This window comes from Ochotona curzoniae, unplaced genomic scaffold, assembly GCF_017591425.1.
Source record: "Ochotona curzoniae isolate NIBS_2020 unplaced genomic scaffold, NIBS_Ocur_1.0 scaffold_461, whole genome shotgun sequence".
Lineage (NCBI taxonomy): Eukaryota > Metazoa > Chordata > Mammalia > Lagomorpha > Ochotonidae > Ochotona > Ochotona curzoniae.
Genome location: NW_024467120.1, coordinates 10,723,847 through 10,739,948, shown reverse-complemented (window position 1 = coordinate 10,739,948; position 16,102 = coordinate 10,723,847). Strand labels below are relative to the sequence as shown.

Here is a 16,102-nt window from a genome sequence, read left to right as displayed (position 1 = left end):
CTTGCATCCCACATTGTCTTCCATATGCCTGCTAGACAATCATAGTGTCTTCATCAGATCTTACACTTCTTAAAAAGCAAAACTCCCTCGTAGTGTGTTTTTAGAGCTCAGCTCCAATGTAGTATCCTGCACACAGCACACAGCATGCACTTCATACTGTGTGTTGACCCAGAGTCTTAGAAAATATGGAGTCTTTAACATCTGTTTCCAGAGACTCTAAACATCATTTTCTTTCTCTTCCTTTCTTTGTCTCTTTCAGGCTCATTGAAACGAAGTGTTCATTATAGCCATCTTTCTGGGTTTTTGGGTTTTTATCTTTTATAAAGCATGTCTGTATTTTCTGTGGGTTTTTAGATGAATGCTCTACCATCAAAGATGGTTGGAAGTCAGCTTAGAAGACAAATAGGCAGCCTTGTGAGACTGGATGAGGTCTTGGCCTCGATGGAAACGTGCAATGCTCGTCTGTTGGAATGGGGAAGAATTACCGTCTCTAGAGATACAGAATCTGTGTTCATCAACTTTAGTTCATTCCCAAGAGGCCAGTTAGAATATCTGACTTTGGTTCTTCCATCTGCTGTCTGAGGAGCTATGCCGAGTTATTCTATAAATTTTTTCAACCATTCACATCATTTGTCTCAGTCAATCAGCAAATCAAGTGTGCCTGTGTCACTTGGTTAGCAAACAACGTCAACAGCTGAGAAATAAATATTAGCATTGCCTTGATTTATTTTGGAAGCAGCAATATATGTTTTTTAAAAAAGCTAAGGACTTAAATATATCTACTTTAAAAATATATTACTCAACCATTCTGTAATAGGCATCTTGTGACCAGATAATCAGCAGACCCCTATTTTTAGGATTCATCTTAAATCGTCGTTTAGCACCACTGGCTGTTTACATCTGGCCCACATGCCCGCCTTTTACAAGACAACTGAATCATACTTGTGCTGTCAACCAACATGTGGGGCGGCATAAACACATGGCACTGTTAGGCAAGGAGGACAGGGGAACCAAACCAGACCTGCAGAAATGAGTCGAAAAGCATCCCCACCTGCATCCCCTACGGCCTCACAGAGGGAGGGATTGGATCAACGCTCAAGGGGTCCCTGACTGATTCAGTTTTGCTTTCCTTGGTACTGCCTCTGAAAGGAGGAATAATGATCTTCACCCCACTCCCCCCATGAAAATTGATAATGTGTGTGTTTACCAGCGTTATTGATAGTAAATCCACATACCATAACATTTATTTATCTTCAGGATACAACTTGAATTATAGTGAATATACATAGCTATGCACCCATCACCACAATAGTTTTAGAACTAGTGTTCTCTCAGCTGCTTTGCTTGCTCCCAACACTTGTTAGAAGGTTTTACTTTTGCCAGCTTTTCACCCCAGCCAACCGCCAGCTGACTTTATCCATCCATGGTCTTTTCTCAGGGGGTTGTCTCAGCCTAGCTTATGGAAATGGCATTACTTTGTATTCACTATTGGTTTCTAAGTTGACGTTTTGCTGTCCAGCTCCCCCTCCAGGAGCAATACTTGAGAGAGAGCCCTGGTCTCCCTTACTAACATCATTCAGAAATCACAGTTGCTTCCTAAATCTTCTGTCATCCTCAGGAGCCTTTAAGAATTACCTGTTTGTGTTCCTAATGGGAGGATATGGTTAGTAAAGAAAGGAAAGCACAGGGTAATTTGGTGTCCTGCAGGTTATACCTGCTAAAATGCTCTTGCATTTCTTCATTTCCCAGAGAAAATCCTTGCTCTTTTCCTTGTGTATTTTCCCTTTGCCTTTGGTCAAAACCAAGGAACAAATAGAATATGAGGTCAACCTAAGCATACTTTTAAAGATGCTTTAAGAAGCCCATTTACAAACTCCTGGCACAGAAATTTTAAAAAGAATCTTGTAAAAAGAAAAACAAAGCAAGCAGGTCACAAAATGCAGTACATGATATACTCAAAGTATTATGCTTGACATGTAAAGGGAGGAGTTGAGGAAAATCTAACTTGGCAAACTTCTGGCAGTTGTCTCAGGTTGACATAAAAGTGTGATTTCTCTTCCCACCTTCTCACCTTCTCTCCTCTTCCCTGTATTTTCCTGATGGAAGAGGGTGCTGTATCTTGCAAAAGCTGGTCTAGTAATTCCTTTTAATGAGTCTCAATGTACTTAATTTCTTATTTTCAAGTTTTAGTTATTTGAAAGGCAGAGTGACAAAGAGATAGATCCACTTGCATCCACCGATTCTCTGCTCAGATGCTTACAAGATCTGGAACCGGGTCAGGCTGAGACCAGGATCCAGGAATTCTAGCCAGATTGCCCATTTGGGTGGCAAGAACTTAAGTACTTGAGCTGTCATCTACTACCACACAGTCACATTAGCAGGAATCTGGATCTAAAGCAGAGATGGGAGTTGAAACCAGACACTGCTAAATGGAATGCAGGTGCCCCAAGAAACGCTTTAACCCACTGCACCACAACACCCCCCACCCAAATACTTGAACGATCAATACCAACTTTCCTTCTCAGTGACAGTAGCCTGTGCACTCTGAAGAAATCTGTATGGAGATTCATTGTGGCAGGTGCTGGGAAATTTTGGATTTGTTGGACCATTAGGGATCCTTATATAATACCCTCACCTGTAATTCTTTAAAAAAAAAAAAAAAGTCAAGGAGAAAAACAGCTGTGATTTCAGCAGAGCTCCACTTAGAGCAGTAGAGGTCATCCGCTCCTGGTCAAGAGGCTTTGCATTCTTTCCAGAAGGATCCTGGCATTCCTGTTGGCTGTGGCAGTGGCAGGGCAGAGTGACCACCTGGTGTAACCACAGGGGCAGTGGTCCTGCTAAGTACAGAGCAAAGTGAGGAGCAGACATGAGCAGCTTCGTTGCTTGCTAAAATTTGAAACCTTTCTGGAACTTAACACACAGAAATAAATGTTTACTGTTTGTTCTGCTGGGATTTCCAGAAAAATCAGGAGAGAACTTAGTAACTTAGGGACTGGAAACACTCTTCAAAGCCTCAGCATTGGGTCCAATGCTGTGGTGTAGCACATCAAGCCTTTACCTGTAGCACTGTCATACCACAAGGGGGCTGGTTCCAATCCCAGCTGCTCCACTTCAGTTCCAGCTCTCTACTTGTGGACTGGGAAAGCAATGGAGGATGGCCCAAGCACTACGGCCTCTATAGTATATGGGAGACTCAGAAGAAACTCCAGGCTCCTGGCTTCGAATCAGCCTAGCTCTGGCTGCTGCAAGTATTTGGGGAGTAAACCAGTGTGTGGTGGACTTTCTCTCTCTCTCTCTCTCTCTCCATGTGTGTCACCTTCTCTCTATAACTGCATTTCAAATAAAAACAAATGAATCTTTAAAAAAAAATCTCAGCATCTCCCTGTAGCGTTTGCCAAAGGTGACTTTGTTGCTTACGTGCAATTCCTTGCTTGTCCAATGCTGTAATCAGAGAACCTTAGCGATATGTGTCAGGTGTGGTGCCTACAACCAGCACTACAGGCCAGTTCGAAAAGGTTTGCTGATGAAGATAATGAGGTTGTTACGTAGCTTGCAACTCATAGTAAGGTCATCATGGAGGAATCTAGGTTTTCTGGTTTAAACGAAAATTGATGGAACCCAACATATTGTTTCTTGGAAATAATATTTCTCCTTTGAGAGACTTCCTCACAAAAATGATACTGCTAAATTATCCTCCAAAATTTTCAGACTGTTTTACACCTTGGGCTCCCAACAGCGACTCTGTCTTCACGCCATAATTCTTCCTGTAGCAGAAAAGTCTTAGTTCAATGGAGCACATGCTTTTAAAATACAACTTACTTTGGCAGGAAAATTGAGTCCTTCCAAATGGGGAAATGACTGTAGCATTGGGGTTAGAGTTGCTGGGAGCCTGGAGGAAGCATATCTATGGGACTTCTTAGGATGTCAGGGAGGGGCGAGGGTTCAGAGCACTCAGAGGTGAAAGTTAAGTGGCCAAGGACATGAGAGAAGATGGAAACAGAGAATCACAAAGTAACTTGGAATAGCAGCGGAGAACCCATGGGGAGTGGACTGACAGGATCCTCTCCCACCTCCCACCCCAGGGGACCCCAGCCTCCTTCTGCTGCTCCTGCTGCTGCTTTTACAATTCTCCCTGGTCGGTGTGTCAGTGCCTTCAGGCGGATTGATGACGGGATAGAGCTCCGGCTGAACCAGCTCCTGGCCAAATTCTTTCCCTGTAGATAAGGATCATCCCTTAAGACCACGAAAACAGAACAGAATGTTGACAAAAGCTCTCCCCACAGGCGCATTGCTAGTGGTCATCTACTTCACTTGGAAATTCTGAGGATTTCTCCCTTTCCCAAAGCCTTGTACAATCTGGGAATCCCGCAGGAACCTGCTTTCTTCTTGAAAGGTTTTCCTACGCAGAAGAAAAATGACATCTCTGTCTAGAATACACATAGAGGGTGTTTTTTTCCTGTCTTTTGACAAGACACTTAAACTTTGCACAGAGGGACTTGAGACAGGAACTTTTTTTTTAATTGTTGATAAATTCTACAGATTAGTTTAATAGAGCTTTTAAGTCAGCATTTCTTTTTAATTCCCTGCCTATCTCAAGTGCAACTTGTTGTGTAATAAAAACTTCTAAGTGGCTCTCAAACTTTGGTAAACATCAGACTCACCTGAGGACCTAAAAAGGTTATCCAGCTCAAACCCCATATTAATTACATCAGAATGCCTGAAAATGGAAGTCAAGCACCCATAGTTTAAATTTACTGATCCCAAGACTGAGAAAAAAAAAATCTTGGTTTTAAAATATATGATTTCTAGGAGGTATGAAACAATAGTTCAGTTAAATATTTAAGTCTTTTCTGAAACGGTCAGCATGGACTCACACATACCTTACTAGGTAGGACACAAATATTAATTACTCCTAAGGTATTGAAGATTTCTCTGCACACCCCTCCTAAAACTATTCTGCACCTCAATTGTTGACATATGCCTTGTTAGAGTTATAACCCAGTTTAGACTATCCTAAAATCTGCCAAGTTCAGCAAACACTTTAACAGCTTCGACACTATAAACTGCTAAATACTAAAATGAAAATAGACATGAGACAGCTGAATAGTACCCTATATCCATTTTAAGGTGTATAGCAGCTGGTTCTGTGTATAAACTAAAATTGAAATGTCAATGAATTAGTCACAGGATGTGGTTAAGAACTTGCATTTTTTTAAAACATATTGGTTACTCAATACCATGTCAATTAATTCCATAATGTTGTAAATTGTCATTGATGTTATGTTGTGGCTTTAAATTGATCAGGATGATATTCTGCCAGCTCTGCCTTCAGACCAGAGATGGTCTCCCCCAAGCAACTGTTGAATTTACCTGGACAATAAGATGCTGGACTCTATGCTTGGTATACGTTTGCAATGAAAGAATCTTGGCTGAATTTGAACTGTAATACAGCAACAAGGTGGAGGAATCCACCATGTGGTGAGGGTACTGGGAATGGTTGGGGGATTCCCAGAGCCTATGAAACTGTGTCACATAATGCGATGTAATTAATAAATATATATATTTTTAAAATTAAAATAAATATTTTAAGTCTTTTCCTATAATCAAAGAATGTTTATGATGCAGGAGTCCTAATGGACGATAATTTGCACAATGAGGTGCAAAACTAATAAAAATTTGTCAAATCACTAAGTACAGAAAGAACAAAAATTGCATTGCTCGCCTGCTGTTTATGAGAAGTTTGCATTTGGTGACTGCGCTCAGAGTGATTTTTGATGCAGAAAAGGTGTCCTTAATGAAATGTAGGCAGATCTCCAACCAGCAGAGAGCGCTTTGAGAACCTCATTAAGGAATCAGACGACTTAGGGCTGTTTCTGAGCTTGGGGGTTTAAGAGAGCCAACTGGGAAGAACCTTGCTGGCACCTGTGTTTTGTCTGACCCCTCTCATGCTGCATTACTTTGCTGCTTATACCTACTTCATTACTTTCAAATTTCTAGAGAAGCCTTCAAAAGTTAAGCTTCCCCTCCTGCCTGGCAGGAGATTTGTGTCCCACCCAGATCAAAGAGGAAGCCTATTTCCAGACCTGGAGTCCAGTGAGTCAGTACCTGTGCCCTGCAAGAATGCAGACAAATCCCAGAGTCTCCCTCCAGGAGAGGGAGGGAGCGAGGGAGGGTAGGTGGGAGGGGGCTGTTGGCCCTCCTCCCGCTGCGGATAGGCGCTCCCTGCAGCCAACTTCCTAGCTGAGCTGTAGTTTTGAGTAGGGCTCACAGAGGTGGGTCTGTCCATTGCTGCCAGAGACTGCTGCTGTTGGCTTCCAGCTTGCCAGCTCGCCGGGTCTGTCAAGGGCAATTGTTGTGGTTGCTCACTCGCCGAGAAGCTGTCTGTCCACTCCGGAAGTCTCCCAACCAGACGGCAGCTGTCTCTCGTTTCTCCTGCTAGGCTGCCCTCCACTCTGGACTGAAGTCACCTGCCACAACCATGGTATGTGCGCTGATTTTTCCTGGCCTAAAACGAACAGTCACCCCGCAGTTCTGGGGCGAGCCCTCAGGGGGGGAACTAAGCTGGGGCTTCCGTCCAGCAGAGCTGAGCTTGGACAATGCATCTTGGCGTCCCCAAGCGGGGGTTCACAAAAGCCCAGCGGACACGCGAAATTAGGGTTCTGTGCTTGCTTGCTGTATTTTCCATGTCTTCTTATCTGACCTGGGTTATCTTGTCTTTTGTGAGCACTCCCTTTTACCCTTCTTACTGTACATGCTCACGCGTTTTACCTTTCAAAACAGAATTCAAAACAAAGACAAGGAGCAAGTTTTATTAAGTTCATCGCTCAAGGAGCCCACTGTTGGTCAGCCTTCTGATTTCTGAGTGTACAGTTCCACCTGAAGACCTGACTGTGCTATGAATTGCACTTAGGGCCTTTCTTAAACTTTGACGTGGTCTGGTTGTGTGCCTGTGTGTTGTTATTGAATGGTGGTAAATGTCATAAATGTGTTCATGTTTTTTGTTTTTAAGATTTATTTATTTTTATTGTGAAGGTAACTCTACAGAGAAGGAGATACAAAGAGAAAGATCTTTCATCCTCTGTTTCACTCTCCAAGTGGCCGCAACAGTCAGAGCTGAGCTGTTGCGAAGCTAGGAGCCAGGAGGTTCCCTTGGATCTCCCATGTGGGTGTAAATTCCCAAAGCTTTGGGTCATCCTCTACTGCTTTCCCAAGCCACAAGCAGGGAACTGGATGGGAAGTAGATCAGGCAGGACACAAACCAGCACCCATATGGGATCCTAGTGAATGCAAGTCAAGGATTTAGCCACTGGGATTTGGCTCTGGGTCCCAAGTATTCATGTTTTTGTAGGCATGTTTTGAAACTTTGTAAAACTGGAATTGTTGAAGGATTGAGAATTTTGTGTGAATCATGTTTATTTCAGTTGAGACAAGTGGGTATCTTACTGCCCTGAGACCTGTACCCTTTGGCTTAAAAATGAGTCACATGGCACAAGAATCTAAGGGGCCACTACTCACTTCACTTGTTGCTCCTTTTAGCTTTGATTATCAGCACCTGTCTCTAAGATGCCACTCTTCTTTCCCTTGTCTTACAGGACTGCCAACCAAACTCCCAGACATCATGTTGGTAGGGTCCCAGTCCTTTTCACCAGGAGGGCCCAATGGGATCATCAGAAGCCAGTCCTTCGCAGGTTTCAGCGGCCTTCAGGAAAGACGGTCCAGGCAAGTGCTGAGTGTACCAGAGACTGTGGCTGGTGGAGAGTGGGGGCTTGGTGCATATGGCATTATCTCCCCCCCCACACACACACACACATGCTGTGCAATCTCAGAAAAACACAACCCGTCCACCAAAATGAAAGAGCTGTCATTTCTGTCATTTAGAATTTCTCATGTGGAGAAGGTGGCTGAGGGCTTAGGATAAGCTGGTGATCTGGGTGTAAAGTGTTCCCACCCTGATTCCTGCCCTGGAGGAATCCCATCAGCTGGAGACTATGCCGGGGGCAACATTAGGCCATGGATAGAGGCTGCTCTACCCTTGACCCTGGGGAGCAGGTGTCATTAAGACAGCTTAGGGGAGTTAGTCTCCCAGATCCCCTGGAGTCTCCCATCATATAAATCATGGTTTTAGATCTTGAAGGGGAACTCAGGAAAGCCAGTGTGGGTAAATGCATAGGTAACACATGTGCGATTTTTCTGGTATCACAGAGCTCTTGCTGTCTGTGGGCCTTATGTTACTTTGGCCTTTGTTGTCTCATGTGACACACACACGGCAGTAACACAAGCACAGGACTGATACCAACCTTGGAGACACGCAGCAGGTGTCAGCCACACTCAGTGTGACTCTGCCTACCTGCTGAGAGCCTGGCCAGTGAACTGCCCAGTTCAGATTGGGATTCTGGTTAATTACCATCTCAGCACTATTTGCTGCATCCCTGCCACTAACTGGTATTCTTGGTTATGTCTAAGCATTGTTTCTTTTATAAGAATAAAGAAAGCTGTCAATCCAGCTATGTGTGCTTTTCTGTAGTGCCCTATCAAAGGAACTGTTTGTCCTGCCCGTAGCCCCTTGACAAAACAGGATTCATCCACATCCGAGTTGGATGTAATCAGCCCTTGTCCCTGATGTTGCACAGGGTGCCTTTTCTGGTTTGATCCTATCTTTCTGCCTGTTCATTATCCACCTGGAACTGTTCGTCCCTGACTTCCCATGAGTTACAGCAGCACAGCACCTGAGGCCAGACCTTGACCTTGTGTAGCCCAGCAAAGCTTCTGCACCGAGCAACCAAATGTAGGATGGCTCAGATGCGTTACTACAGGGGGACCATCATCTTTCTTTTGTGATAATAAAAACACAAAATGATTGAAAAGACATTTCATTGGTCAGGTCCTTTTGGCTGCCTGCAGCTTACAATTCCTCTTTTTCTCTCTATAGGTGTAACTCCTTCATCGAAAATTCTTCTGCTCTGAAGAAGCCACAGGCCAAACTGAAGAAAATGCACAACCTGGGGCACAAAAACAACAGCCCTCCCAAAGAGCCTCAGCCTAAAAGGGTGGAGGAGGTTTACAGGGCTTTGAAAAGTGGACTTGAGTAAGCTCGTTGAATCTGACAATGCACTTCATCCTTTTCTTTTCTAAAATAGCCAAGGGGGAGCTAGAGAAAAGCTTGTTGTGCTTTCAAAATGTTTGTTTCCGTAGGGGATATTTTATTTGGGGGTTATAATCAGGGAAGTCTTTAACAGAGCTCCAGAGATGTTCAAGTATATTGACTTCCTACATCCTTTCTATGGCACTGAAGAAAACCCAAAAGAGAAATGTGCTTGTAATATGGATGGAATTTCATTTAAACAACGGTAGACAGTTATGTCCATTCTAGAGATTTCCAAAGATGAGTTTTTCTTTGAAAAAAAAAAAAAATAAGTATCTAATTGAAAGATAGAGAGTAAGGAAGAGGGAGAAATAGATCTTCCATTCACTCATTTACTCCCCCAAATGACTGTAGTGTCTAGGGCCAGTCCAGGTGAAGCCAGGAGCCTGGAACTCCATCCAGGTCTCTCATGTGGGTGTCAAGGACTCAATACTTTGACTGTCTTTTTTCTTTTCCTGGGCACATTAACAGGGAGCAAAGTCAGAAGTGGAGCAGCTGGGACTCTTCCCAGTGCTCGTATGGGATGTCAGCATTGCAGGCAGTGGCTTAACCCAGTGAACACAATGCCAAGCCCCAAAGAAGGATTCTGAAGCTTCCCTGACCATATTACAGGGATTTGCCCCATGATCCCCAAGGACAAAGGCTTCCTGGTGTGTGGTAAGGCATTTGCAGTCAGTGTTGTATAACTAGACAAATCCTGTGGACCCACACCCAGGAATGCTTCGTGAGTGCCTTGCCCAGGTGCCTTCCTGGGCTTGCAGACCCACAGGGCTTCTCTGTTTTGACCAGCTGGGTAATAACGGATACAACTGCAGGGCTTTGAAATGTTGAGACTGGGAAAAATCCCAAACTCCCTTCCCCCTTCAGAAGGAAAAAGGTGAACAATAGCACCAGATCCCACTTAACAGAGCTCATAATCACGTCTTATCTTTGCAGTGAGTATCTGGAGGTTCACCAAACAGAGCTGGACAAGCTGACAGCACAGTTAAAAGATATGAAAAGGAACTCGCGCCTGGTGAGTACTGGTCATTAGGATGCTATCACAGTGGGGTCTGGGCTGGGCTTTTTTGTTTTGTTTTGTTTTGTTACACTTGGTGGGGAGGAGAGGAGCATTTAAAAGAGGCAGATCCAAGGGCCAAAGCACTGTCTGATGTGTATTTTAGAAGGAAGAGGGAGGTTGGGTTTTCTTGTTGAAGCTTCGCCTTTCACCCTTATCAGTGTCTTCCAAGCATAATTATGTAAACTATATAATCAGAAAAATGTTTAAAAACGAATTCTGTATACATCTGTCCCAAATAATGTAAAGAAATAAAAAGTTGTAGATTTCCCAGCACGTTGTTAGTACTTACAGAATTTGGAACCCAGAACTTCTTTAGCTCCAATGTTTAAAGAATATAATAGATCAGTGGTATTGAGGGGATGAAAGAGGTCAAAGGCAAGGGGACCTTGGGCTGGCTTGATTGTGCATTATATTGTGAACTTTCTGATGAATTGGCTAGGGCTTGTGCACATGGTCTCACACACACACGCGCGCACACACACACACACACACAGTGATGTGTAATCTCAGACAGACATAACCAACCAAAGTTTATATGCTAACATATTCTGGTGGTAGAAGGTGTTTCTATCTTCCACACCATCTTAAATGATTGTAATCCATTCTAGATGCCGTTGCATCTTACTGTTTCAAGGCATTTGAAAGCCCAGAAAAAGCCTACGTGTACTTAGGAGGGGCAGCCATTTTTCTTTCTTAGGAGGTATGCGAAAATGTGTATTGCAACTGTCAAAGGTTTACAGGTTAAAGACTTTGTCAAGGGTACCAGGCTTTATATACTGTACTGGTTTTGGAGAAAGAACTGTTCCTAAGGAGGAGCTCCTTGCAAGATGGCTTCACAGTTCTGACGTGGCCTTGGGCAGTAAATGTTCCTTCCCAGAGAACGACAGAGGGGCTTCTACCAGAACCTGGTAGTCCGTGGAAATCCCTCTGCTGGGGGAGGTCTGAGGAAATGCACCTGTTAGATTGCAAGTATGGCAAGCACACCGGACATGACCTGGCTTTAAAAACAGTTTCTGCACAGCTTACCACCTACTCAAGAACTCTTCTGAAATATTCATGTCATGTGCTGAAACTGCAAGGTAATTTCTTTTGAGATGTGCACCATGGCTACATTTTTATATTAACACATTGTATGAACATGAATTTACATGCCCCTCATTTTGGAGGACTCAACGTGAGGTAAAACTTTAAAACTGCCAAGGGCAGAGAGGACTGAGTGCATGGGAGACATGGAGTGACATCAGTATTGGCTCCTAGAAGCAGTCCTACTGGTTTTTAAAAATAGCCTGTGTTTTTGCTGTTCTAAAGCTAATGTCAGAAAATCCAGTGGAACTTTGCAGGACTGAGATAACGTGCTCTACTCATGTGGGTGACCCTTTGGGTGAGGATGTGTTTTAACCCAGATATTCCTTTCTATTCTAGGGTGTGTTGTATGACCTGGACAAGGTACGTTTTCCTCCTTTCTTTGGGATGTTGGTGAAGAGCAAATATCTGCATATTGGAGTAGATTCTGCGAGAGCCATAATGATGTCTGGTGGCTTTTCTAACCTTGAAAAAAACCCACGCTTCATCCAGCACGGGATGAAGAGTAACTCCCATGACCTCCAGATTCAGTGATGTGTTGAAGGTCACTTCCAACAAAAAAAAAAAAAATTTTTTTTATACATTTTGATGTTACAGTTTCTCAGTGTTTTGATGAGTTTAAGAAAATTCCAAGACTCAGGAGACCCTTACCTGTGTTGTCCTTAGGTTGAACTACCATATTTTCATCAAGTCTCACACAGCTTTGATTGGAAAACGTACTCCTAATTGATATGCCAGTGAGGAAAAAAAATGGCTCCACTTAAACTTTGATAGTCTTTTCTCTTCACTTAGCATCTGTGTGTTTTTTGGAGCTTAGTTTTGTTTTTATAATATATGTATGCTGCTGTGTTCTTTCCATGCCTTTCTATGTATGTAATTACTTGATTTCAATGCTGAGTCATAGTAAATTCTAAAGACATTTTAAAGGCAGTTACATTAAGCACATGTAATCACAGTAATATTCATAACTCAAGGAACTGACATGTGTGAACTCTGATTGTCATGGAGCATGTAAAAGCAGCTGTCTACCCCTTGGCCAGCAGTAATTATACAATACACCCCAACTTCAGAGACACTAATGATGTAGAGGCAAAAAAAAAAATGTCCAACTTAGATAAAATATATTATGAAGAAATTATATATGCTATCCTGCCAGAAATCCAGTGAGTTCCAGTGTGTTGGCTTCTTTGATGTTAAACACAAGTATTCCAAAAACGAACTCACATTCTTCTCAGAAGAGTCAAATTTTGAAAAACACATTCCAAGTTAGTATTAGAGAACATCTAAAACAGCAACAAATGCAGAAGAAAAGGGGAAAGGTATAGCATTTTTGTTACTTTTGAAAATGGGATAATAAGATAGAAGCTCAGACTGTAAAACTGTAAATGGCTGTACTCTTTTCAAACTTTCTCTTTTAATTGCAGCAAATTAAAACGATTGAAAGATACATGAGACGCCTGGAGTTCCACATTAGCAAGGTAACTTGTCTTGGCCTCTGTCTGTGAGCTATAGATCAATACCATTTTCAACCAGCACAGGGCATCGAGTCTGTGGAGAGGTTCTCAGAGGAGTCCCAGACTGACCGAGGGGTGTGTAAGGCTTCCAACGGGCAGCAAAATAGGTCAGGCTCCACTCCAGCCTGCACACTTCTATCCAGTAGTTCCTGCAGAGCATGCAGAGGGCCTGTTAGAAAACTTGGGGTCTGTGCATGTGGTCAGAAATGAGACTGAACCAGACCGACTGTACAAACCGTAACTGCCTGACTTTGCACTCTGGTCCTGCATGTGACTTGGTGCCCCACAGCCACGTCTTGAAGGCCTTCTGAGTCTTCAAGGACAGCCATCCCTGAGTCTCTCTTAGTCTTTCTTGGTTCCTCCCAGTCATCCTCACATGCATTGTGGCCAGATGTTTTTTCATTCTCGTTACCTGAAGACAGGCACAGACATTTGTCGGTGTTCATGACAAACAGCCCTGAACTCAAAACTGTTTCACAGATGGTCCAATTAGCCTGGAGTGAGTGGGACTATCTTCTCTCTATGCCAGATTCTATCAGGGTTATCAGTGCAACCTAGAGATTTCTCTCTGGGAGCAGCTAAGTTACACCACGCAATTCATGATCTCATGATCCCCTTCATCCTCTCTCTGGTTACGTGTAGGTTTTAGCAGTTCTCTGCTCTAGGAGTCAGAATCTTAGGTTCTAGTCCCAACTGTGCTTCACGGAGACATTGGCTACCCATTCTGTGAAAGGGAGGAGGAAGAGAAATGTATGTCCTCCCAAGAATCCTTTCCTGTTTCATCTGTACGCAAGTTGGCTACGTTCCGTTTGAGGACATGTATTATCTCAGCAAATCTAGAGTTGCTCTTGTTTATGTCAAACTCAATAAATAACAAAACAATGACAGCCATTGGAAGGTATTCATGTGGTAGGCAAGCTTGGGCACATTTTTCTGTTTACTTCAAAAAATAGAAACATAGGTACAAAGTTTGTACTGAGATGAAAACTCAGATAATCCTGGCTAGGTGACTGTTCACAGGTTTCATTTGTTTCTGCAAATGCCAGGCCGTAGGATCCTTGTTAGTTGTTGGAAAATGTTGGTTTTGGGTGCTAAAAGTGGTAAAAGACTAGAGAGCGTGATGCATCATCAGAAGTAACCATAGAATAGCTTTTCTTCAGCCTCCACTTATTGGGCTTTGGGATAAATCTTTACTATAAGAACTGTCCTCTGTATTGTAGGATGCTTAGCAGCACCCCTGGCTTCCACTAGGTGGATGCCAGGAGACCCCTGGGGGTCAATGTCATCTAGGGTGGATTGAGGCTCACTGCTTTAGAATATTAAGTGATTATCAGGCTTTGTATAGTGAATATGATGAATAATCATAGAGTAACTGGTCATTTAAAATGACGTATTCTTGGGCAGCATTTGGCTTGGCAGTAAGCTGTCATTGGGATGCCTACATCCCATGTTGGAGTGCTTGTGTTAAGTCTCAGCTCCATTCCCAAATCCAGGTTCTTGTCACTTTCACCTTGGGAGACTGCAATGATGGCTCAAGTAGTCTGGTCCTTGCCACCAGGTATAAGGCCTGGATTGAGTTATCAACTCTCATCGTGGTTCATGGCTTTGGCCTAGCCCAACACTGATCATTCAGATATTTGGGGAGCAACCCAGTAGATGAAGGTTGTTAATACAGAGATGTAGCAAGAAGTTAATTTTCATCATTCTTGTTTTTGAAGATTAATTTTTATTTGAAAGAGTTACTTAGAGAGAGGGAAAGACAGAATGGACTTCCATTTACTGGTTCACTCCACAAACCTGAGCTGATTCAAAGCTGGGAGTCAGAAGCCTCTCCTAGGTCTCCCATCTGGGTACAAGGTCCCAAAGACTTGAGCTACCCTCCTTTGCTTTCCCAGGTGTAGTAGCAGGGACCTGGGTGGGAAATAGAGCAGCCAAGACTCAAACCAGCACCCATATGGGTGGGATGCTGGCACCACAGGCAGCAGATTTACCTACTATGCCATGATGCCAGCCCCTCATTGGTTTTATTTGTCTTAAATTGTGTGACAACTTACACACAAAATAATTCATTTCTTAAATATTCACTCAGTTTGATAAGATTTGACCAATTATTTCACCTGCATTTTAAGAGTAATATTATAATGCTTATTTTCTCTTTATTATTGAGCCAAGAATTTACAAAAATTGTTAGTAATAAACAACTCCAATTTCCTTATTTAAAAAAAAGTGCTGAATCTGGATAAACACCTTCTAATCAGGCAGAGCCCAGATGTGAAGCTACATCCATTTGCCCAGCCCCTGAGCCATGTGTAGCCACGTCTTCATTATCCAGCTCTCCGACGGCCACAAAAAAGACCCACAAAACCACCCCAGATCATCTTAAACAATGTCATCAATAGCCTCAAAGGATGCAAGAGATATTTTAACTCTGATTTGATAACAGGATCAAGGTGAAATCTATCTTGAGATACAAAATGGATGATAGTGACTAGAACAGAAATACCAGCCTCTATTTAAAAGAACAGTATTTGGGGGCAGGCCTTTGGCACAGCCATGAAGACACCTGTCAGAGTGCTCAGGTTTGAATTCCAACTCCCTGCTATTGCAGACCCTCAGAGGCTACAGGGACGGCTCCAATCCATGGGTCCCTCCCCCTCACTCAGAACACCTGCATTGAATTCTCAACTTGCACCTTGACCTGGCCCAGTCCCAGCCATCCCTCTGCCTGTCTTCCCTCTGCCTTTCAAGTAAATAATTAGAAACTATTTACACCAGGTTCTCCCCTGTGAGGTCAGAAATAAAGTGGCTTAAACACATGACAAGGCCCTAAATAAACATCCTTCATAAATGACAGTATTTATGCCCCTGTGTTTCCTGCTGTGACTATGGCAGGTGGATGAACTCTATGAAGCTTACTGTATCCAGCGACGCCTCCAAGATGGTGCCAGTAAAATGAAGCAAGCCTTTGCCAGTTCCCCAGCCAGCAAAGCTGCCCGAGAGAGCCTTTCTGAGATCAACCGCAGCTTCAAAGAATACACAGAGGTACGATCTGCTTGATTGTTCCACCCCCACCTGGCCTGATCTGAGTTATGGATAACTGTTAATGGCAAGGCAAACGAGCCCCCCCAACCTCCTTCCACTCTCTAGAGAGTTCTGCCTCAAAAGGAAAAAAGAAAAGTGAAAGCAGCCAGCAGGTGAAATTGTTTACCACTAATGGGTTAAGCTGCAGTGCTCTGCTTTTTGGCATCTAAAGGCCCTCACCAATATTCCCGGGTGTAGGCTCCAACCCCCCAAAGTTAAGCA

General features: G+C 43.4%; 1 protein-coding gene across 3 annotated transcripts in view; it reads left to right on the top strand.

Annotated features, from left to right (window-relative positions):
• The window catches only part of RIPOR2 (RHO family interacting cell polarization regulator 2), a 110,252-nt gene that overhangs the window by 54,319 nt on the left and 39,831 nt on the right, over nt 1-16,102 (top strand). For all 3 annotated transcript variants that reach the window (XM_040967730.1, XM_040967732.1, XM_040967731.1), the window contains 7 exons: nt 6,440-6,481; nt 7,593-7,719; nt 8,930-9,085; nt 10,079-10,157; nt 11,625-11,648; nt 12,710-12,763; nt 15,692-15,841. In XM_040967730.1, coding sequence (XP_040823664.1) covers nt 6,440-6,481; nt 7,593-7,719; nt 8,930-9,085; nt 10,079-10,157; nt 11,625-11,648; nt 12,710-12,763; nt 15,692-15,841 — 632 coding nt within the window. Of the gene's footprint in view, nt 1-6,439; nt 6,482-7,592; nt 7,720-8,929; nt 9,086-10,078; nt 10,158-11,624; nt 11,649-12,709; nt 12,764-15,691; nt 15,842-16,102 lie in introns of those variants that run through there.